Genomic DNA, 26,009 nt, shown 5'->3' with positions numbered 1-26,009 from the left:
AGACCAGCCTGGCCAACATGGTGAAACCTCATCTCTACTAAAAATACAAAAATTAGCCAGGTGTGGTGGCACGTGCCTGCAGTCCCAGCCACTATGGAGGCTGAGGCTTGAGCCTGGGAGGTGAAGATTGCAGTGAGCCGAGATCACATCACAGCCCTCCTGCCTAGGTAAAAGAGTAAGTGAGACTCCATCCCCCTACCCACTCCCCCCACAAACAAAAAGGCCAAAATATTGATTTGCTTTTCTTCTTCTTCCTCTTGTTTTTTTGCTTGTTTTGTTTTGTTTGTTTGTTGTTGTTGTTGTTGTTGGGGTCTTTTTTGAGACAGGATCTTGCTTTGTCACCCAGGCTGGAGTTCAGTGGTACAATCATGGCTCACTTCAGTCTCAACCTCCTGGGCTCAAGCCATCCTCCCACCTCAGCTTCCCAAGTATCTGGGTCTACAGGGGCACAGCACCATGCCCGGCTAATTTTTGTATTTTTTGTAGAGATAGGGTTTCACCATGTCACAGGCTGGTCTTGAAGTCCTGAGCTCAAGTGATCTGCCCGCCTCCGCCTTCCAAAGTGCTGGGATTACAGGCGTGAGCCACTGAGCCTGGGCTGGTGTTGTTGTTGTAGTTGTTGTTGTTTTCAGAAGTCTTCGAATCAAACTTTAAAAGCCAAGTGAAAAGCTCAGAAAACGAATGAAGCCTGAGATGAGACTCATAGAACTTGATTCCTTACCCAAACTACTTAGATGACATTCCTTAAACTATGCACAGTCCCTTAATTCTGCCCATGAAAAGCAATGCTGCATTTCCTCACAGCTGAAAACACTTTTAAAAGAAAGTAGCTATAATAAATTCTGAAAGTGAAACTTAATTTATAAAAGCAATAAAGTTTGAGACCTAACTTTGTAGGAAAAAAATGCAGGTATCTTTTTTCACATTAAAAATGTTACTAATGAACTTTAGTCTGATCACAAAGCTATCTGAAGGGAATAGCATGCCAAGTGCAATTATGAATATAGATAAGTTGGATACCAGAATCTGTTGTGATCAAGTAAAATTATGAAACTGGGATAAAAGGACAAAAGCTCTGAAAAACAAATGGTTGATTCCAGAAATTTTTATTCAGATAATGAATAAGACAGCTAATTATTTGGATCATTTAGTTCTTATTGATTAAAATGGTAAAAGTAATAAAAATTATCTGTAAAGTAATGCATATAAATGTAGCTAATTAGGAAAAAAAAGAGCAAAGTTGCTGGAAGAAATAATGCCATCAAAAAAATTAAAATATTACCATTTCTTTCAGCTAAAGATTATGCAATGGTAGAAAAACATACTATAACAGAGAAATGAGTTTCACATCAATATTTTACTTCCTTTTTTAATCTCCTCTGCCATCTCCTCCTCCTTACCAGATAATCCAAAGTGATGTCATGCAGGGGTGCCAGTTTGTACATATGGATGAATAACATCAATGTATCCACCTTATGTAAAATAATCTATTATCAGGGAGCTCAATTTAGCCTTATTGGGGTCTTTAGAAATTTACTATTAATATGTGCATGTTTATTTTCACTTCAAATGAAAATTGCTTTTCAAACTATTGAGGTGCCAAAATATACCAGAAATAGACCAGAAATATGTGAAGCAATTTGCTACCTATTGTCGTACTCTAGCTAACTTTAAATTTCTAACAACCCCTGTGAGGTCTGCAACGGCAATGGGCAATGGGGAATGCAAAATGGCTTAAATGGCATTTGGAATTGAACTGGTATCTTTCTGAGGATAACAGTTTATAGGGGGAAGAACATTTTCAAGGACATTAAGAGGCAGCAGAGAGTTGCAAATTCAGAAGTTTTATCAATATTGATTCTGAGATTCCACATTCTATCTTTAATTGATGACTGTATGGTCCAAAACTTTTCACTTTATGCAAGCTCAGAGAGAAAAAGAGAGAAGAAAGTGAGTAAGGGAGGGAAAAAGGAAGAGAGGAAGGGAGGGAGGAAGGAAAATAAAGAGAGAGAAGAAAGAGAGAGAGAGAAGAAAAGAAACTGCCCTTAATTTTGCTACCTTCCTAAGTACGACCTTATCGCAATTTGCTCCCCTTCCTTTTGAGTTCTTTCCTCATGAAAGAGTATTACACACGTATGTTCCTTACTTTCAACTCCCAACCCCTTCCTTAGCTCACCGTACTTGTCTTCTTCTGGCAGAAGTCTACTGAATCTGTTCTCTCAAAGGTCACCAATGACTTCCTAGTAGAAAACTTCTACCACTTCCCCACTCTGTCCCAGTCTTCTCTGCTTAAGCTCCGGTGAATCTCCCTTCCTGGAGCCCTCTATGTGGCTGCTGTCACACTCTATCTACTCTGCTATCTTTCTCTCTGGCTCCTGACTTAGTTTTCCCTACCTTCTGACTCCTGCTGTCTATGGTTAAAAGTCTCTTAAAAATCTATCTCCGCTGTAGCTCCCCCTTTCCTTTGTTTCTTTCTATATTCTTTCTTCCTTGGCAAGCTCATCTAATTTAAAAGGTCTGCTTACCAAATGTGTACCTCAGTCATCATTTATTCAATGTATGGGAAAACAAAACCCACTAGACAAGGTGCCAGCTCTGTCTATAGGAAGTCAGTAGTCTATTTAATAGGTCAAACTGGCAAATCAACAGACACTTAACTACACAGTCTAATAATTTCAACAGGGAAAAAAATGCAGTGTGTTCTGAAAACACATTAAAGGAAGATGCAATCTAATCTTGGGAGCTCAGGGAGGTTTCCTGGAGGAGTTGACATTTAATTCAAGTTCTAAGTAAAAAGACAGGAGTATGAAGCAAGAGAAGATTCCAAGCAAAGAAAGCAGCATATGCAAATTATTGTGATTAGGGATATAATGTCATTTGAGAAACCACTATCAGTTGGGTGGCTTGAAGACAAAGCATGGGTTGAAAAGTGATCTGAGCAGATGCAATGATATAAATATGGCTATATCAAAAAGGGTTTTAAATTTAAGCTAAAACGCTTGTTTGAACTTTATCCTGAGGAAAATGGGGGGATCCATTAGTTATTGAACTTCAGAAGAGACATGATTAGATCTGAGTTTTGAAAAGATCATTACAGATGCAGTGAAATGAATTGACTGGTGTGGGACAAGAGGAAAAGGAATATGAGGCAGAAAACAGTGGCAGTTCCTAGTGAGATGTGTTGATGGTTGGAATGAGGAGTGAGATAGTGGGAGTAGAGAGAGGTGGACAGATCTGATATTTAGGAGGCAAAGTCTGCACAAATTTGGGGATAGAAGAATTTGGTCCATTTAGATTTGTTCAATCTATGAGATGCCCATGAAACGTCCAAGTAGAGATCTGTAGCAGACAAGACAGTTGGCCAGGAGCTCAGAAGAGAGTCCAGAGGTATATTTGTAGTGGTTATCATACCAAGGATGGGCAAAATAAGGAAGTGCATAAACTGTGAAGAGCCAAGAAATCAGAAATCCCATGCCTGGGTCTCCAAAACCCTGAAAGTTAAGAGGCAAATAGAGAAATCTGTGAAAGGTACTAAGATGGAGGGTGATGAAGTTATGGCACAACAGAGAAGAGAGTAATGGAAGTTAAAAAGGAGTGAAAAATGCTGTAGTGAGACCAAATTGAGGACTGAGAAGTAATCATTGAATTTAGCAACAAGAAAAAATCAGTGATCACAGCAAATAAGGTTTCAGTGTATAAGTGGGGGATACACACCAGATTCCAGTGAACTGAGAAATAAACTTGAGAGAGAGGAATTAGAGACAGTAACATATGCAGCTGAGTTTGTGAAAATAGGAGAGACACAGGAGAATAGCTAGCGTGGACCATGAATCAATGTAAGAGTGTATTATGATGGGAGAGAACTGTGGTGAGTAAGCCTATACAGATATGGCAGGTTAAGATACAAAAGTGAAATATAAGAATGAAATGTTGGGCATGGTGGCCCACGCCTGTAATCCCAGCACTTTGGGAGGCCAAAGCGGGTGGATCACTTGAGGTCAAGAGTTCGTGATCGGCCTGGCCAACATGGTGAAACCCTGTCTCTACTAAAAATACAAAAAAAAAAATTAGCTGGGAGTGGTAGTGGGTACCTGTAATCCCAACTACTCGGGAGGCTGAGGCAGGAGAATCGCTTGAACCCAGGAGGTGGAGGTTGCAGTGAGCCAAGATCGTGCCACCGCACTCCAGCCTGGGCAACAGAGCCGAGACTCCATCTCAAACATAAAAAGTGAAATATAAGGAATGAAATGCTGGGTGTGGTGGCTCATGCCTGTAATCCCAGCACTTTGGGAGGCTGACGCAGGAGGACGGCTTAAGCCCAGGAGTCTGAGATCAGCCTGGGCAACATGGTGAAATCCTGTATCTACAGAAAATACAAAAATTAGCCAGGCATAGTGGTGTGTGCCTGTGGTCCCAGTTACTCAGGAGGCTGAGGTGGGAGGATCACTTGAAGCCAGGAGTTTGGTGCTGCAGTGAGCTGTGATTGTGCCACTGTACTTCAGCCTAGGTTATAGAGCGAGACCCTGTCTCAAAATGAAAATAAAAATAAAAAGGGATGAAACAACACTGAGGTGGTGAGAGAGGATGGGGTAAGAAGTACAGGGAAGCTCAACACAGGCAGCAAGAGAAGCAAGAATGGGTGCACACAGAGTCAAAGTGTATTTGTAAAGCAGAGCGAGTTAAAACATTAGAGACATTTCCTCCTTGCTTTCTATTTCCCCTGAAAGATTATGGTCTGATGTTGAGAATGACTGAGAATGTAGCATGCCAGTAGAGGAAGTGGAGAAAGCTTTGAATAATCATCCCGCTAAATAGGAGATAGATCTGATTACAGAAAGGATTGCCAGGAAGTCAGGAAGGCCTGATCGAGGTTGGGAACCATGACATCTTGGTAGCAATAATTTATAGGATTGAGTGACTTTTCAACAGCGACGTGCACAATTTCAGATAGACACAGGAATACAACAAGATTGATCCAGGATCAGAAACTCTCTTGGTGGATGCACTGGGAAATCAAGATTGGAGGAAGTTAAGAGCATTTGTGAGTTGTAGTGTCTGATCGTCTTTGCTGTTGGTGTAATGATTTCTTCAATGTCACTCTTGCCCATAAGAGGGGCAGTGATGTGTTTATTAATCATGACTGCACCTCCAGTGCAAGGATGGGGACATTTTTTGTGTGCATTAACAATTTATTAAACGCATCACAGTCCTATCTGCAAACCTGATTTATTTTATTACTATTTTATCACTCTATCATATTGCAGACAGAATTTCTAGATTATTTACCTCGTGACCAACCAAAAAGTGCATTTTATTCGAACTTAAGGCAAAACATTTTGACATCAGAGATGAAGAGATATCAAATCTATTTTTCAAAGAGGTCATGAAAAGAACATCCCTTTGTCTTTCCTGACACTCCATTTATAATACATACATTTTCCTTTCAGACACTTGTTCTGTTCTGTTCTCTTGGGTAAGTGTCATGTGTGGTTTAAACCCGGCGCTCTTCCTTCTTTGTGGAACTTTATCAGATACATTGATGGTGACTAATTAGATGTTTCAACTTCAAACAAGTTAATGTTTCAACTTCAAGTTGAGAAGATTATTGCATTGAACTGTACTCTTTACTTTTGCTTCTCTCAAGAAAATGTTTATAGCCCTATTTCCTTATTCTCAGATGTTTGCTTCTTAACTCTTTAATGATGTCACTGCCTCTCAATCAACTCTCTCCTAGGCCTCTACTGTCCTCATAAATTGCAGAATATAATTCCACAGAGGCCCCGTTATGATGCTGGAGAATTTTCACATAATTTGTATGATAGAGTGTAAGTAATACCTATGTTTCTGTCCCACTCTTTATTTTGAAATTTTGCACCTCCCTGCCAGTTTGCTTGCATCTTTTTCTCTGACTTTGCATGCTTGAAATTGATTATTTGGTAAAATGCCTTACCTTCCAGGTACAGAAGTGTCCCTAATCGCACAACATTATTTGACTTTTAGTAGTAGTTCCTTAAGACATGTCCCCAGTATTTCCTTACAGCAAGTGCTCATGTAAAGCGAATGAATATTTGACAAAATCTGCAGGAGACACCGGTGGAGAGTGAACAAGGCTCACAAGTGGCTGCCATCAGCCCTTCCTTCCCGGCAGCAGTGTGGAGAGGCTGTCAGCTGCCAGACACTTCACACTCCACTGTTTGCTCCCATTTCTCTTGTAAAGGGCTCAGTGGGACAGCAGGAGTGTGATGACGTGATTCCCAGTGACAGAAATCTTAGCTCCTGTTGGCTCTAAGCTGGACAGACAAGACACTGGATAAAAACTCTTTTAATAATTTGTTTCCGTTTACAGTACCACATCAGTGACCAAAAATTTATTAGGCTGCTCTTGGACATCTGTTAGTAAATCAGGCACATTCATCAACTGTGAGGCCCCAGATGGGAGCTGGAAAGCATTAATAAAACGCAGCGAATGTTCACGAAAAGGCAAGGCAGTGGAAATTTACCTATTGTAGAGGGAGGAGGTGCTCTCTGTCCTTAATAGCTGTTCATTGTATACCAGACTGAGCAGAAATATCTCAGTGGAGCAATTCTGGGATTTATGTGATGCAACCACCTACCATCTTTGTCTTATCTCTTACTTTTCACAGGCATGAACCTGTCATTCTAGAAACACTAACCTACTCATTCTCCCTAAACTATATTAAAAAAAGGTCTAGAAATGCTATTTTTCTAAGCTGGAAGTAAATGATTTGACCTTGAATTGTGATTAAAAAAAGATTATCTGCAGGATGTCATGACACTTTACAATGGCTTAAATTTTTGAAAAAAAATCAAAGTATAACCAAAAGCAGTTGTTTCAGCTACTATGACATTATTTTAGGTTTAGAGATAAATTTCCAACAGAAGAATTTGTCTCTTTATGATTTGTATGAATTCTTGTTATGGCCTTGCTGTTCCTTTGCTTGGGTTTTCCAGAACGCCACACCATTTCAGTCAACAAATGATGGTTTGTTTCTAACAGGAGCTACTATTTGCTCATAAAACTCATTTTCCATGGAATAAAAGCAGCCTCTTTAGGCTGATTCAGAACCTTTAGAACATTTTCCTGTAGTTGGGCAACCTCTCTCCTTGCTTTTACTTAGAGAAAAAATAGATTAATCGAAACCTATGGATAATAGCTTTGGGAAGTTTCATGTTCTATTTGTAACTAAACATTTTCTGTGTCATGAAGGGTCATGGAAACCTAGGGTTTTTCACTTTAAGGTAAACCTCTACTTACAGCTTAAACTATGAATGTGGAAATGTCTCCCATATTGTTAAGTAAAATTAAGTAAAATATGCAAGATAAAACGATCTATGTTTTTAATGTTAATATTCTCTGTTAAGTGTATTCAATTCAACAATGTTTACTGGTTACCCAATATGTGTGAAACACTATGTAGGGGTTAGAGACAAAACAAAGAACAAAGTCCTTCTACTTATAAAGCTCATATTCTACTGAATATGTGGCTCAGGCTTCGGGAAATGTCCTAAGTCAGACCGTGATGTGTCAGTGTGGGACAGCCCATGCCCCTGTCAACAGGGGTGGTGTTTGTCATGTCAAGATATCCTTGGATGTGGTCAATCTTAAAACGTTCTTGAGGTCAATCTGAGAGTCGGATATGAGACTTTAGAAAGTGTGGCTAAGAGTAAAATGAAGAAACTGTATACTCTTTTTCTTCCAGTAGGAGTCAGTTGAGCCCAGACTCTGGGCCTAAATATACCTAGAAGATTTTAGTGATATTGGTCACTGTCCTGAGACATGAGAAGAGCCTCAGAGAAGTAGCTTCTAAAAGACACAAGGATAGATCTGGGCTGGGAAAGGGTCATAGTTACCCTGTGTGCTGTGTTTTTCTTCTTCTATCCCTGGAGCTCAACAAAACCTTGTGAAAAGTTAAGAGTCTGAGAGATCACGGAGGAAGTCTGTGAAGTGGTACAGGCTGCATAATATCCCAGGCACAAGCAGTGCCCTTGGCTAGGGTCAAAGTGATTGTGCCAAGAAGTGGGAAATCTCAAAAAAAAAACAAAAAAAGGCTGTGGCAAGAGCATGGGCTTCACAAGCCGGTGGGGGCAAAGAGACATGAGATACTGGTTCACGAGAGGTCCAAGAACATGATCACATATGGGGAGTAGGAAAGACACTGAGTGGGGCTCGTTCCAGGGATAAAGCCAGAGTGGGCTCAGGCCTTCAAAGAAGACTGGACAGACAGATGTGCTAGAATTTAAGCTATGGCTATCTCAGGGAGCTTTTTATGAGTGCTTTTAATTTTCCTCTTTTTATTTTTTCATGTTTCCCAAATTCCAAATTACAAAAAGCAAATTAGAGTTATTGCTTTTAAAGAATCCAAAATGTTTTAAGAAAAATGTGTACATTATAAGTAACTACATGTGACATTTGACTCCTGTCCCTAGGCAGGGGCTGCTGAAACATCTACCAACCAATATCCATATCCAAACTTTCAATACCCAAACAACCAATATCCAATATCCCAGGAAGACTTGGTGGATCAGTTCGTGAGGGCCAAGGGTTCACTGATGGTGCTACCAGAAGTAAGAATAAAGATGGGGTGCACCCATCACTTCTCACACAAGAAGCCCATGACTATCCAGACACACCCGTGTTCACGGATGAACCCCAGCAGAGGAAGAGGTGAATGTCGTGTTTGCTAAAACAAATGAGTAAGCCTCAGTCCTTTGAAAACCAGACACTCCCTCTTCCTATGGGCATTCAGTAGAAGCAAAATGCTACTGATGCCTGGCAGATCCCTTCCAAGATTTGGTTTAAATCAAAAGAACAGTTATTACCCGAAAATAACACAAATCACAATCTGAGCATGTGCCTCCTGTGAAATGGAGATAATCAGAATTCAACATGGTGCGCATAATGTACTGTAATGGGCCTCAAAGCCCAGGTATTAGTGAGCACAGCAGGAAGCAGGAATTCTGGATAATTCAAGAGGCCCCAATCACTTGAATTTAATATAACTGCAAAATTTAAAAAAAAAAAAAAAAAGCATTTTAGTCTTATTAGACTTGCAGCCTCCCTCACTTAAAGGGGAATTTTCAAAATTTGAAAATCACATCAGATGTTAAAACTGAGGATTTTAGACTCATTATTTTTAAAAGGGTGACCTTTTACTGTACAGCAGGAACCTCTCTGTGTGGTTTGGGACAAATGACAATGAAGAGATGGATATGTTCCTAGGATCATATTTAGGCTATAAAACATCTATCAGTGCCCTTATCACACTTTTTGTACTGCTGTAGTTAGCATCTCCTATCATTATTAGCTGTGATAAAGGAAATTGCTTCATGAAATATGACATAAAAATAGAATAAGCAACATTGTTCTCAACTGAAATATAGGAGGGGGAAAACCTAACTCATTCCTCATCTGGGAAATAAGAAATACCATGTTATCTTTAATAAAAGATAAAGGGATCTGACTTTTCAGACAGCTCTTACACAACTATCTTTGGCCCCTTCTGGGTAACAGATATAATCGTACATTTCTCTGTCATTTTCTGAGTGGCTACCCTGATGAATAGGCATATCCTTAGATGATATCTTCTGCTCTAGGCCTTATTAGCTTTATCCAGTGCTTTTTACTTTTCTTTTCTTCTATTCTTCTTCCCTTCTTCCTTTTTTAGGAAAGTTGCTTATGTCTTATTTCTTTGCCAAACAAAATTCAAGTCGGCTTATAAAAGGAACACATATATGCAGAAAGGAAAGTGAGGCTCTAAAAAGAAGAAGAAAGCAAAGAGGCCAGCCAGTTACTGGAAGAATCAGACAATGCCACAGGACAATTGTGCATCATCCATTTGGTCTGTGTAGCAATCTTCATTTTTGTTTTTTCTAGTGGATAGTGTAGAAATATCAAGCTCTGCTGTAATAGGAGATGTTCCTATGTGTAATTAAACACATCTTCAAATGTCCATTGAACCCTGGCCTCATTATGTTTGTTCAAGTTCTACAAGATAAAAGACAGAAATTCTAATTAGATTTCCAGCTGCCTTTTGTATTTTCCTTAATAGCTGACAACTCTAATAAACAATATATATTTAAAAAACCAATCAGATAAAAATGAGAGAGGTCACAAAACTCTGGGACTGGCATTTATAGATGCATGTGCTGTCCAGCAAAAACCAAAAATGGAATTACGACAGACAGATCACCTACTGGTCTCTAACAAACGTACTGTGTTGGCATGATGCCGACACACCAGGTATGAATCCCAGCTCTGCTCCTCAGTTCTGCTGGGAGTCTCAGGGGCTTCATCTGTGAAGTGAAGCTGACATCCCTCGCCTGGAGCAGTGTTCATGCTTTTAAATCAAATGTATCTGGGTTTGAATACTGGTTATCTCTCCTATTCGCTTCATGATCTGAGACTTACATTTTTAAATGTACAGTCTATTTCTTCAAATTTTCTTTCTTTTCTCTTGGAGTTCAGAATAACATATATCAAGTTCTCAACATGATGTTCAGCACATAGTTGATGCTCAGTAAATGTGAGCTTTCTTGCCCCCTTCCTACTTACAAGAACTAAATGAGAGGAAAACATCCAGCATGGTACCTGGGGGGACCCAACCGATTAATGCTCATGTGTGATAGTTCTTTTTTGCTGTAACTGCAATATAGTGATAGAGGTGGGAAGTGAAGGCAGCCAGAAACTCAAACCTGAAAAAGCCTTTATCAACGGGAAAGATGGTCTGAAATAATGGCAGACATCCTGGGGGAAATACCCCCTACTTTGGCAATGAAAACTTCAACGTATGGCCTTCATGAAGACCTTTCAGTACATTCTAGGTTTGGGGACTTTGTTGTGCAGAGCAATTGGATAATTATACAAGTCAGTGGAAACAACAGTCACTTGTTGCATTACAGAATGCAGTATTTAAATGCAAATGCAACACCAAAAACAAATAAGGTGAGGAGTAAAAGAAAAGAGTGCGGCTAGCTTCTAGGTTAAATAAGACAGTTGGTCCCAACAGGTTGGATGTGACAGGACTGCACTGGATGGCATTGATCACTTTGAATGGCAGACATCATAGAGGAACATGTGCAGACTTCTCACTTTCTGTATACTAGAGCATTCCCAAGGGGCAAGAGGCCGCCAAAAGAGAGATTCCTGGTGTTATTAAATGTGTAAGATATGCCGGGCACAGTGGCTTACGCCTGTAATCCCAGCACTTTGGGAGGCCGTGGCGGGTGGATTATTCAAGGTCAGGTGTTCAAGACCAGCCTGGCCAACATGGTGGAACCCCATCTCTACTAAAAGACAAAAATTAGCATGCTGGTGTGCCCCTGTAATCCCAGCTACACAGGAGGCTGAGACAGGAGAATTGCTTGAACCCAGGGGGCAGAGGTTGCAGTGAGCTGATATTGCACCACTGCACTCCAGCCTGGATGATAGAGGGAGATTCCGTCTCAAAACAAAATAAAATAAATAAATAAATAAAATAAAAATAAATGTACAAGATACCATAATTTTGGTGGATCTGCTGTAGACTGAATGTCTGTATCACCCCCAAATTCATACGGGAGGTGATTAGGTAATGAGGGCACGGCCCTTATGAATGGAGTTAGTGCTTTTATAAAGGAGGCTCCAGAGAGCTCGCTCTCCCCTTCTGCCATGTGAGGCCACAGCGAGAAGACAGCCAGCCATGAACCAGAACGCAGACCCTCAGCAGACACAAAGGCATGAGCATCTTGACCTCGGACTTCCCAGCTTCCCAAACTGTGAGAAATAAATCTTTCTGTTGTTTGAGCCACTCAGTCTACTGCATTCTGTTACAGTACCCTGAATGAACATAGATAGGGTACCAACAGAATATAGGCAAAAATAAATTCCTCCCTTCTAAAGAAAAGCTCCTAATACACTGAAATGAATACACAAAGAAAACTATAGTTCTTGCTCCTCTCACATGAAATAAGTAGAACTACATATAAGATTCCCCATGTACACAACTATGAAGCTCTGGCTGCAGTAGCCAGGGTGTGGGATGAGAGCAGGTACCCAAAGATATGAGGACTTTGTTTGTTTCTTAAGCATTATTTATAATATAAAATGCACGTTTGCAAGATGAATGCTTGGGTAATATCTATTATCTTGAAACTAGGTCAAATCAATCAATCTTGTTACATTTATACTTAATGGCTCCAAACTATGACTTCTTGCATATTATCATCAGAGTGTTAAATATATCTCAGAAACCCAGAATGTTTTTATATAGTGGTTTACTAGCACTGGAACAATAATAAAGTGGTCATTTTTATTTATTTCCTATGGACATGACAGCTTGCTCAGTGGACAATAAAATATATATTTTATAGGTTTATAGGTTTGTAAGGGTCTTAATGGTTATTTGCAAGGGATATTTTAAATGCTTCTACCCCTTCCCTCTACTGAAGCAAGATTGTTGTTTGAAACACTTTGAAGAGCATACAGAAAAGACCTGTTTTTATTGACCTGTAATATACGAGTTGAAATACATAGGAAATTGCTCTAACAAAATGGTGTACCCAGAATGCAACAGGTAAATATAATATCAAATCCAAGGAAATACAATACTTTATTCCAAAAGACATTATGTAATGTGCCTTTGGGTCAGTTGGGTCCATGCCTCTCTTATGGTTGCCCACCATTTATGCAAAAGCAGAATCCAGCTCTGAAATAGTTGTTCAAAAAGGTGCAGGAGTCTGCTGCAGTGGCTCATACCTGTAATCCCAGCACCTTGAGAGGCCAAGGCAGGGAGATCCCCTGAGACCAGAGTTTGAGGCCAGCCTGGGCAACAACCCCGCCTCTCAAAAAAAAAAAAAAAAAAAAATTAAAATCAAATAACTAAACGAACAAATATCAGCTGAGTGTGGTGATACATGCCTGTGGTCCCGGCTATTCAGGAAGCTTAAGCGGGAGGATCACCTGGGCCTGGGAGGTCAAGGCTGCAGTGGGCCCTGATTGTGCCACGGCACTCCAGCCTGGACAACAGGAGAAAGACTCCAAATAAAAAAAAAAAAAAAGGAGCAGGCACACAGCATAGAGGTTGTACCTACTGTGCTTTTATTTCAAGGTTTTTGTGTGACTTTAGATATTCACAAGTTTCTCTCCTGTTAATTTTCCGGTTGTAAATTGATGAGATGTCTGCCTGGCTACTTCATGATATTGATATGATAATCAAATAAAATAATCTAATTAAGGCTGGGGCCCATGGCTCACGCCTGTATTCCAGCGCTTTGGGAGGCCGAGGAGGGTGGATCACCTGAGGTCAGGAGTTTGAGACCAACTTGGCCAACATGGTGAAACCCTGTCTCTACTAAAAATACAAAAATTAGCCAGGCGTGGTGGCTAATCCCAGCTACTCAGAAGGCTGAGGCAGGAGAATTACTTGAACCCGGGAGGCTGAGGTTGCAGTGAGCCGAGATCACGCCACTGCACTCTAGCCTGGGTGACAGAGCAAGACTGACTCTCAAAAAAAAAAAATCTAATTAAATGATTTGGAAAAGCATAAAACACTTTGTAAGTCCAAAACATTATCAAAGATAACAAAGACATTCCTTTTTTTTTTTTTTTTTTTTGAGACGTAGTCTCGCTCTGTCGCCCAGGCTGGAGTGCAGTGGCGTGATCTCGGCTCACTGCAAGCTCCGCCTCCCAGATTCACGCCATTCTCCTGCCTCAGCCTCCGGAGTAGCTGGGACTACAGGCGCCCGCCACTGTGCCAGGCTAATTTTTTTTGTATTTTTAGTAGAGACGGGGTTTCACTGTGGTCTCGATCTCCTGACTTTGTGATCCACCCGCCTCAGCCTCCCAAAGTGCTGGGATTACAGGTGTAAGCCACTACGCCCGGCCAGAGACATTCTTTACTTTCTCAGTTCTGATGCACCCTCATGTTCTTTGGGCTGTAATTTCATTGGCAGTTTAACTAAATTCCTGGAATACAAAGGCCATTTGTAATGGAATTTTATTAAATTAATTAACAAGATTTAGAGCACTTTCTTCTTCAGAAGACTTGTGGCAGGCTTGGGAGGCAGATGACAGACTCTATATAATGGTGTGCACAATAGATTGATTTAATTAATTCAGTGATAATTAAGTTACTTGATCCAGTTGTTTGATGGTGTGTAAGCAAAACATCTGGTTGATTTGCCTGAATCTTGATTTTCACTGGTATTTTTACAACAGATATTGCTTCTAGAGGAAGAAACTTTGCAGGTATTTGTCATTAAGTTTTTATCCTAGATAAATTATATTTATCCTTAATCTTATTCTTCTATCTGCATTTTAAGCCATTTTGTTTACACTGGGTTTTGTTTAGATAAAGAACAATTCATTTAAAATTTCTTTCTGTTCACTTTCTCACATCCATTTAAGAGAGCACAAACTGAATCATCAGCTACCATAAATCTGATGCCACTTCAGTGAATTCCCATTAATCAAAAAAACAAGTGATTATTGAGAATTGATTGACTATGGCACTTCATTTGATGGCTGGAGAGGGTTTCTGTCCTCTGCCATTATGTTGCTCAGATTCAACTGAAGTGATGAGACCAACATACATAAAATAAAAAATAAAAGATAATTAAACTAAGCAACAGATGAAGTAGTATCAAATGCAAATATTCTTTCAGCTCATGGCAAAGAAAAGCCACTGGGGGCTGAATTATGGAAGAAAGGCTCATGGAATAGGCTGTATTTGAAGACTAGTATAAAAATTGTATGCATTTTAAAAAAATTCAATTCAGTTAAATGTGCTTGCACATATTCAGAGTTTTAAAAATTTGGCCTACATAAAAATACAATTAAGATTCTGGCCCACTTGCATGTTGATTCTTTTAAGTATCACAAAACATGGTATTAAAAGCACTTTTCAGAGGAAGGAAAAAAAAAAAAACAGAGAAATTAATTTGCCCAATGCCTGTAACCAGTAAGTGCTTGAAACAGGATTGAAGCTCAAGCATGTCTGCAAAGCTCATGACCCTCTTCAATGCCAGGATTCCTCTCAAGGAATGCTGAAAACTCAAGAAGCAAGGGATGATGGAGAGAAGGAAAAAAGATGGAGCAAATAGCTGCCACTCAAAGAACACAGAAATGTGGCCAGGCACGGTGGCTCACACCTGTAATCCCAGCATTTTGGGAGGCTGAGGCAGGCGGATCATGAAGTCAAGAGATCGAGACCATCCTGGCCAACATGGTGAAACCCCATCTCTACTAAAAATACAAAAATTAGCTGGGCATGGTGGCGTGTGCCTGCAGTCTCAGCTACTCAGGAGGCTGAGGCAGGAGAATAGCTTGAACCTGGGAGGCGGAGGTTGCAGCAAGCCAAGATCACACCACTTCACTCCAGCCTGGGCAACACAGCAAGACTTCGTCTTTAAAAAAAGAAAAAAAAGAACACATAAATGCATAACGTTCCTTGATACCCAGGAGTGGCAGCAAGACTCATTTCAAATCTTAGCCACTCATTAGATTGAGGGTCTTAAAGTACTATTCACCCTGGTCAGCAACACTAGATAAGCTTAGTAAGGATGACTCTTACAGTGAGAGGCAGCAAGGGGCACAAATGAGCAAGGTCATGTCAAGGAATTATTGATATCTGTCAATAATTTTGTGAAGGATCCAGACTTTCTTGAAGCTTTTTATTTTGATAAATTTGCTCAAAATATTATCCATAATTAATATGACATGACATTAGTCATAAAGCATGTTTACTAAGAAAACAATAAATCTGTTCTGGAAGATAAATTTTGCAAACTCAACCCGAAGGACAGTAGGACTTACCACAGAAGGGCAGGTTTAAAAGGCAGAGGAAATACGAACGTGGAAGAATGTTGCCAGTAACGGCCCCAATTTGTTCACACAGTCCTGCGTCTGTGCATTGTATAGTCCTTCCTTACAGTGACTTTGGACTTGTCCAGGGGATTTGTCTTAGTGGATGAGGCAATAGCAAATGTGACACAAACAGAAACTCACGTTGTGCTTGTAACCCTGAGAATACCATTGTAAGAAGCCAGTGCTAGAGGCTGAAGGGCAAGAGAATGAAAAATATTTAGCTGACAGCTTACCAAGTTCCAGATATGCCAAAAATCTAACAGAGCAATGGAGTTACTTTCATATAACTGAGAGTAAAATAGCAAAATAGCACAGGGCTTTCAGAAGCACAGCACAGTTTCCTACTTTGAGGTCTGATTAGCTGCTGTGCCCCCAGAGTGAGCCTGGCTAAAGCAAAGAGTGTCAATAGATAGGAAGGGGCTCTGCCAATGGGAACATGTAACAACATGGAAGCAATGGGGTGGACTGTCAACAGAAGACATTAGTGGTGGATGGTATGCTTCCTAATGGGTGCTGTAATGATTAACTTTATACGTCAACCTGGCTAGGCCACTGTACCCTGATATTTGGCCAAACACCAGTCTAGATGTTGTTGTGAAGGTATTTTTGGATGAGATTAATATTTGAATTAGTAGACTTTGAGTAAAGCAGATTACTCTCCGTAATGTGGGTGGGCCTCATCCCATCAGCTGAAGGCCTTAAGAGAAAAGAAACAGATTTTCTCCAAGGAAGAGGGAATTCTGCCGCCAGACATCCTTAAACATGAATTCATGCCTAGGTCTCCAGCCTGCTGTCCTGCTCTATGAATTTCAGAAGTACCAGTTCTTAAAATTGTGTGAGCAAATTCCTCAAAATCTCCATCTGTCTATCTATCTATCTATCTATCTATCTCTCTATCTCTCTATCTATCATCTATCATCTATTATCCATCTATCATCTATCTATCTATATTTTCTATCATCTATCTTTTATCTGTCATCTATCATCCATCATCTATCTCTTTATCATCTATCATCCGTCTATCATCTATCTTTCTGTCATCTATCATTTATCTGTCATCTATCTATCATCTATCTATCATCTATCTATCATCCATCTATATATATCTATCTATATCTTCTATCTATCGTCTATCATTTATCTGTCATCTATCATTTATCTATCATTTATGTATCATCTATCTATCATTTATCTATTTATATCTATCCATCATCTATCATCTATCTATCCATCTGTATACACACACACACACACACACACACTGCTTTGTCCTGTTTCTCTGGAGAACCTTAACTAGTACAGATTTCAACAATGTAGACGTATGTTCACCAAGGACTAAATTCTTCCTTCCAATCCCCCTGCCCTTATCCAATGATTGCCGCACATTAATTTTCCTCCCTATGAAATCAAAGTAGCCATTTTATTTAATCTGTCAGCCACAGTCCAATTGTAAGACTAATGCAATTTATTCTGTGTTTTGCATTTGCATGTGAATTATATACATATACACACATATATGTGTGTGTGTATATATATAACACAAACACACACACGTAAATACACGTCTTTTAGATTCTTACTGACATGATTGAAAGGTACAAATCAAAATATAAACTTTCGACATGACGGCAACATGAAGTTTAACTATCAATGCCACAAACAAATAATTGACACAAATAAAAATCTGCATTGGCACTATAAATTAGGGCAGCACGTAGTCTGAAAGTCTAACCAATATTCCATATACAAGACGAGATTGCAACATTCTCCTGAGACAGCACCACAGTACTAAGTAGAGAAGACTCTAGGAGATTACTCATAAAACCCTCAATGCCAGGGTGGAAACAGCAGAATATATGTGAGAAGGCGGCACAACACTTTGAATCCCATTCATTGTAGTAGATCAACAGTACCCAAAAACAGCTGCAGTGGGGCTGCACTAAGCAAACCACTGCAAATATGGACAGCTTCTCTCCCCGCAGTGGAGGGCAAACACCACAGAAGAAATCAGCCATGGCCATGTCTTGGAGGCAGCTTGGCAATGGACAATGTTGAATATAGGACAGAAATGTGTTCCAACGAAGTAAGTCCATCACACTCAGTGACAATATGATATCATGATGACATCCTGAGGCAAGGATTACTCCCAGGTCCAGCTCGCTCCCCACCATACTTAGTCTGTCAAAAAGCTAACTTATTAATGCAAATTTATATTAACCACAATACCAACTCCAGCTGCAAAGTGGAGACAATCCCACTGACATATACATACATTAAGTAATCTAAGAAGAATCCATCTACCCTGTCAATAACTAAAGATCAGTTCCATGTAGAGTCCTTCATGCCAGAGACAAAGTAAATGAGAAAAATTCACAAAACAAATTCACAAATATTTCTAAGACATGCAATGACATAAAGTAAGGTTATAATAGTATCTATATATACCTAAAATACTCAACTTAAATGACATGATGTAATAAAGCAATCGACGAAAGATAACTTACGAGAGAATTTAATGCTTAGAGTCTATGATTAGAAGAGAACTTTCTAAAGGAAGGTAGAAATAGAGAACTAGAAAAAAATAAGAAAATGATGAAAAGTTAAACATGCGATAATAGATATATTTTCTATTAGCATCTGTAAAGGGCTGAATCGGCAGTGAAGAAAATTAGAATTAATGCTATGATGTAGAAACGTAAAAACTTAATCTGGAAGGGAGAAGGCAGAGAGAAAGCTAAAAAATGAATTTTAAAACAGAGAAAATAATAATTGAGATGTAGAAAAGAGTGAAGCATATCAGTAAATGCTGTTTCAAAACAGGAAATGAGAACAAATAGGCAGGCAAATAATTAGTTACAATTATTATAAAAAATACAAAAATACCTACAATTGCCAATCAACATTTTCTGAACTATTATGTAAGAGATGTGGTAATAACTGCTTTACACTGTATGTAATACTTATTAAACCCTCAGGAAAGCACTAAGTAGTAGATGTTATTATTATATGCATTTTATAAATGTAGAAAATGAGCTTAAATAACAAAACAGAAAAAAATTTTCTTCAACTAGGAAAAACCTGAATCAACAGACTTAAATCAGTCACCAAATTTGTAAATACATCACAGAACAAGCAAGGAAATGGCAATGGCCCATTTATATTTTGAATTTCAAGGGAAGAAAAGGCATTACAGGGATCTAGGCAGGATAAAAAATCAGTTTTAAAAAACAGCATATGCACAGGCAACAAAACATTCTGCCAAATAATTAAAGGCTTTGAACAACTACATATAATCCTAACAAACTGCTGGGAAAAATACTGTAGTTTTCCAATAAGTTAGTTAAGATTTCTCTTAAAAAAAGACAGTGTAGCAAAGAAATGACATATTAAATTAGCATATATAAATCAATCATTTTCATATATGTAAAAAATAAAAAGTTAGTATATATAGGAAGAAAAGACCCACATATAATAATAACACATGATAAAATAACCGAAATAAGCCTAGTAAGAAAAGTGCAAAGTCTATATTCTAAAAACTTTAAAGCCCTCCTGAAAGACCACATATCAAAATTGAAGACATGAAAAGATAGAGTATATTCTTGATTAGAAGACTCAACTCTGTAACTGAGCTTGGGATTACAATAAGGAGTAGGTTTGAGAAGTGGAGAAATCGGGGTTCCGTTTTGGTTGTGTTGAGTTTGACCTTTCAGGGGAGAGGCCTTAGGCACTGGAGAAGTGAGTATGGAGCACTGTGGAGAGGTCAGCATGAAAGTTATGAGTTGGAGTGTTCTCAACATATGTCACTTAGCAATAGCGTGTAGAGGCAGAAAGGAGAGGAACCTAGGACAGAAATCTGAAGCTTCCAACATTTACAGATTAGCTGAGAGTGAAAAGCCAGCACAGAAGACTGAGACCAAACCAAATGGCCAGAGAAAAGGATGGAAGAGTCTGAGTGTGATATTCTGGAAGGAAAGGACAATTAATTTGTTCAAAGAGAGAATATTCATTCTGTATTCCCAGTGCCTGGCCCATGGTAAGAACTCAATAAATATTTGTTAGATGAATGGAAGTGTGAAAGAAGAAATGGAATTTTCCTAGAAAGATATATTTTATAAAAGTGTACTCACAAAGCAGAAGAAAAACATTTTAGACTAATTCTGTATATGTGTATTATACATATATATGAACTAAAAAAATCCTAAATTTTAACATAAAGTTCAAATCCATCTGTATTTTAAAATAATAACAAAATATGACTACATGTCTAATGGTACCAAAATCTCTGGTAAAATATTCAGCCAAATGTGTCCTGGATTGCTGTAATAGAAATGAGTTATTAAGTGCTCACTGATAAAATACTGAATACTAAGTGTGCAAATAATATAGACTCATTGGTCTTAAGCATGGTCCTGAAGATCATTCAACCTTCTCGTCCTGTCTCCAAATGGGCCATCAGAATCTGCTCCCACACCCAGAATTAGTCTCTTCTTCCATCTTGCCACAAAACCCTCTTTCAGCGAATTACTGACTTCTGGAACATCAAACGATCCCTAGAGATTTTCAAACGACCACTTGGCTACCAGACAGCACACAAGACAGAAACTAGGCATGGGTTTCTTTCTTATTTTTAAACATCTTGAGGGAGTTTTTGATAGAGTTAAAACTAGACTTAGCATTATAACTACTTAGTCTCCCTTCGTGACCAGTTTCAAAAGGCATGATTGGTTTCACACAGGCAGCCATCAAAGTAACTTTCATAATATCAGCTACATTATTAACCACATCAAATTGGGATCAGAATAGCCACCAGAATGATTCATTTTCCATGTGCACAATCTGTTACATATTCAGAACAATCATTAATGCCTCTTAACTCTTCTTGAAACCAGTACAGAGCCTTGGATTTTGTCTAGGGTGAATTACTTCATTCAAAAAAACAAATCAACAAATCAGAAACTAATTTTTCAGCCTGTCATAAATATGACTAAAGAACATGTATGTTCCTTCCTGGATACATTTGACTTTATCTCTTCATAACAGCTTCTAATGAATCTTAAAAACTTCCTCAAAGTGTTGAGCAAGCAAATAAAATCAGTTTTCCATACACATTATAGCTAAAACAAGATCCTACCTGTAAATTATAAACAATGACTGTTTCTTTACTAGCTTATGATATCTGTGAAGATTTTTCCTGTTTCTTAGATTTTTACTGAACTACACCTTCAGGTTTTTTTGTTTGTTTGTTTTGAGACGGAGTTGCGCTCTGTCGCCCAGGCTGGAGTGCAGTGGTGTGATTTTGGCTCACTGCAACCTCCGCCTCCTGGGTTCAAGAGATTCTTCTGTCTCAGCCTCCCGAGTAAATGGGACTACATGCGCGTGCCACCACACCCAGCTAATTTTTGTATTTTTAGTAGAGACGGGGTTTCACTGTATTGGCCAGGCTGGTCTCGAACTCCTGAGTTCGTGATCCACCCGCCTCAGCCTCCCAAAGTGCTGGGATTATAGGCACGAGTCACCGCGCCTGACCCAGTCTTTACCTTACAGAAATAATACTCTTTTAAATCAACTTCACCTCTGATCCTTAATAGTCTTTGCCAATCAGCAGTTTCCTGATAGCCATGACTGTGTCAATCTATTTTTAGCCCTGGGATTATTTGTCTGGTCCTATAATTTTAAAAAAACAGGCATGCCACTGAGGTGAGGCTGAAACGCGAACTTGGTAAGACTGTAGCTTCCTTTCCTATTAATTATCTCCCCTTTTCACCTGGTGATAATATGATGCTGGCAATAGCTGCTTTATCTTTACCTAATTGTTTTAATACCATTTAATCTTCAACAATGAGTATTTTAAAAGCTCATGTAGCAAATGAGCTGGGGGTGTACATAGGCCTTTATGGACAGAATTTGAGCTGCCTCTTTTGATGATATTGCTTTATAAAGCTAGCTTAAAATGAGAAAAAATTAAAACCTTGCATCTTCATATACTGTTAATTCTAAACCATTTTAAGGCGATAATTACCAGAGGCAGGAACCACAGCCATGCCAAGTTCCTCTCTATCGATGGAAGGGTGTGTTACATAGGTTGGCATATCACTGACCTTTTCTGCAGTGACTGTAATGCCAGCTTTTCATAACTATTGTTTTCTCAGAATCTTCTCTGAACAATATGCATCTTATTTTCTTTCAGTGATGTGAATTGTTTGCCACGTGTGAAAGGTTTTACATATTTTTAAAAAGCCACTAAATGTAGCTGGGCACGGTGGCTCACGTCTGTATTCCCAGCACTTTGGGAGGCCGAGGTGGGTGGATCACCTGAGGTCAGAAGTTCGAGACCAGCCTGGCCAACATGGTGAAACCCCGACTCTACTAAAAATACAAAAAAATTAGCCTGATGTGGTGGCACGTGCCCATAATCCCAGCTACTCGGGAGGCTGAGGCAGGAGAATTGCTTGAACCCAGGAGGCAGAGGTTGCAGTGAGCCGAGATGGCACCATTGCACTCCAGCCTGGGCAACAAGAGTGAAATTCTGCCTCAAAAAAAAAAAAAAAAAAAAAAAAAAAGTCATTAAATGCTTTGCATATGTAGGATCTTGTTCCAGGCAATGCAAAGTGTGAACTCATAAAAATTGTTCCCTTACTTTGGAAATTAGTTTTCTGCTACAGAATAGACATAATGTCCAACACGGTGAAAAGGTTTATGACTTAAATAGAGCATTTCTCACACACACACACACAGACACACACACACATCATGTAGGCACGATAAAAAAAATCAGAATTACAAATAAAATACTGATTTCAAACTGCATTTAAAGATGTAGTTAAGGCAAAATTATAAGTTAGTGAGATGTATGTGTCTTATAGAGCGAAAGTTCATTAATTCATAATCACTTGCCATAAATTATATGTACAATTATTTTATGGACATGTATACAAGTGATCCAGTCTAACGATCACCGATGACCTGAATCAAATAATACCTCAGAATTAAGGATGTGAAAAATTGTCCAAATATGCTAACTTTTAGTGAAATATGTTTTGACTACCATAAAATTTATATAAATGTTAAAAGCACAGTTCAAACTGAATTATAATTTTTCAGGAGGTTTGTTTGCGTGCCATATTAAAATATCCCTGAAGAAACATATTTCTTAAAACCACTAAGAAAAAAGTTCTTGCAATGGGAAAATGATTTATTTACCTGGATCTTCTATAGTTAAGTTCTTTATCAACCATTGAACAATGTCTGAACCTAGAAAAAGAAAAAAGAAAAACACAAACAGAGGTGAACATTTTGTTTATACATATTAAGAATTCTCCACCTTTGGTGCTCATATTAGAAATAACTTTTCTAATTGTTACAATAACAGGTTAAGGATCTACCCCAGATGGAATGCTGAAAACACAGAGTATGGATACTTAGCTGTCCGTCAATAAGCCAAGGTGTAAACTAGTAAATTATTAAATATGAAATATTTAAATGTAAATAAAATTTACTGTACTAGTAGAAAGTGATTTGTTTACTAAATAAGTGTTTATTAAGCATCTCCTATATTTCAGGTACAAGCCTTAGCACAGCATAACCAGTACTTTATAAGGTGGTTCCTGTAGCATTTTTGGTTGTACCCACCTCATCCTTGTATCCCCTCTCAAGTCAAACCAAATTTGTTTTTGGTTTTCAAACCCTCTTATGTATTTCAAGTCTCTGTGTCTCCATAGCAGTATTCTCCCTGACAGAAATGTCTTCCTACTATTTTTAAGACACTCAAGATTCACTGACATGACAGAACTTGCCTTAGCCCTTCCCCTTGTCCACTGAGTTTACAGTACTGTCCATGAAACCTCATTGGAAACCATGTAGTCTTTTATTGTCATGTTGATCACACACCATTGCCCCAGCTGTTTATTTGATGAATGCCCCAAAGTAAGAACCCTGAAGCAGGGTGTCACATTCATCTTTGATTATTTGGAGCATAGTAAGTGCTTAACAATGTGTGATGAATACAAAGTATGAGCGAATATGTTTCTACTTCACACAGAAGAGACAAGAGAGGGTCTGCAGAAAACATAATGTTTGAGCTAGATTTTGAAGGATATATTTTTATCTATGAATAAGAGAGAAATTTAGTTGCTGAAGGGGCCTACGTAAAAATTAAAAGGTGGAAAAGCAGTCAACAGAAATAATTTACTGTACACTGTCTATATGTAAGTGCTGGGAATAATAGAAACTTGAAAGTAATAATGGAGTGCACAGTATATTCAGCAGGTCTTGAATTCTAGGCTAAAGAATTAAATTTTCTTTTTCCCATAAGGAAAGCAGAGAAAGAGACATGCAATAATTTTGAGCAGAAGAATGACATTATCAAAGGAAGTTTGAGGAGTATGACTGGCAATATATATGAAATGCCTTGTAGTCAAAAAGAAGGCAAGGCAGTCGACATGTCTACTAGTTGCAATCCAAGAATGAAGGAAAAAGGTCTTAGTTCAGTGTACAAAGGAATTTCTTAAAAAATTACAGACTTGTTTCAGGACTTTACGACTAATTAGGTATAAAGGATATAAGTAGGAGAGATTAAGAAAGAAGTCAAGGTTTCTAGCCCGGAAGCATAGATGAATAGAATGATGAAAATAAGAGCAGAAATGGGAGATTTAGCAACTGATTTGCTTGAGACATTCATTTGTATTTAAAATTGGTTTTCTGCATAACTCTTTTCTACATAAAATAGGAAAAATATGTATGTGAATTGTTTGCATACATAGTAAACCGTGTTATGCCTGCGTGAATTGAATCAAACTTCAGTGTGAACCAAGATTCCATTTCAGCCTCTCCTGGAGGCTGGCTAGAGTTGCTGTCTACCCACCTCGGAGATTTGGCAAATTAATTACATTAACATTGGCAAAATAATTCCAACTGCTTGAATTAAACCAGTTCAAAATCAATTTAAGAATAAATTTGATTACTAAACTTGACAATAAAGTCCCAAAAGTTATGCGAACATTCATACTCAATGTCAATTTCAGCATGCATGCATTTAAAAAACAACTCCAAGTATTGACTTGAACTTGTGTTCCTTTTACAGCTGCCATGGATTTAAATCATTTGGGAAGACAGATTCATCCAGATCCTAAAGGAAGTTTTACTAAAACAGCTCTGAGGGTCAAAAGGAAAGGAGATCATTCTCCAGAAGGCAGTTGACCGTGTCCCGGTGTTGTGTTCATCCTTATAGTCTAAGTTATCTTGAAGCACAATCTTCCCATTGAAAAAGAAAAGGAGAACTCAGCTTTTCACATATACATGTAGTGATCCTTGACCAATGTCGATTCCCAGATACACAAATCCGCACAAGCCCCAAGCACCCTGCTCATTTTTCAGAGTTGAGCATCTATTTGTGGAACATATGTGAGCAGCCACTGGAAATTTTCCATTCTTTTGAAGACAGCCAAACATTCATTCCAGGACTATACATATTTTTTATTGTGAAAAATGACTTGAAATATGCTCTTAAAGACTAAGTTTTTAAAAATATTCTGTTCTGTTATGCTTTCTTTCCTTTTCTTTTTTTTCCTGGGCAGAAAGAAATACAAAGAAGCCTAATTTAAAAGTATGTTTAATTCAGAGAATAGGAAACTTACTTTCTTAGCCTACTTTTGAGTATTTCTGTCACAAATGTATTCTCAGTTCAGCTCTGAAGGAGTCAATTTAATTGGCCTTGACCAACTGTTAGTGTCACTTAGCAGATGCTGTAGTAGTTTTTTTATTGTGTGATCACCTCAACATATTTATGGTTTTAGGTTACGGATTTTTAAATTGTTAAATTCATACCCAGACTCACCATGTTAATCTATGCTGCATCTATAAGACCTCAACTCCTTGAAGAGATAGGTAGAGAGAGAAAGAGGGAAAAAAATCCAGTATCTTATTGGAATCAGAAGACTGAAAGAGAAACGTGCTCCTATAGAACCATCTTGAGAAGCATGACTCAAATTTAAAATGGAGCATTACAGTCCAGAGAAGTGTAGTAGGAATGCCACCTTTACAGCAATTTCCCAGCTTTATATTAAATAAATAAATAAATAAATAAATAAATGGCTGGGTCTGCTAAAGTTTTTCACATATAATGTATATGTAGAATATTGTAGCATTC

General features: G+C 38.5%; 1 protein-coding gene across 12 annotated transcripts in view; it reads right to left on the bottom strand.

Moving 5' to 3' along the window:
- The window catches only part of RGS7 (regulator of G protein signaling 7), a 600,061-nt gene that overhangs the window by 187,515 nt on the left and 386,537 nt on the right, over nt 1-26,009 (bottom strand). For all 12 annotated transcript variants that reach the window (XM_063670672.1, XM_063670673.1, XM_063670677.1 and 9 more), the window contains one exon: nt 23,066-23,116. In XM_063670672.1, the coding sequence (XP_063526742.1) occupies nt 23,066-23,116 (51 nt within the window). The remainder of the gene's footprint in view (nt 1-23,065; nt 23,117-26,009) is intronic.

This window comes from Pongo pygmaeus, chromosome 1, assembly GCF_028885625.2.
Source record: "Pongo pygmaeus isolate AG05252 chromosome 1, NHGRI_mPonPyg2-v2.0_pri, whole genome shotgun sequence".
Classification (NCBI taxonomy): domain Eukaryota; kingdom Metazoa; phylum Chordata; class Mammalia; order Primates; family Hominidae; genus Pongo; species Pongo pygmaeus.
Note: the sequence above shows the minus strand (reverse complement) of the source record. Positions and strands in the feature narration are given on the sequence as shown.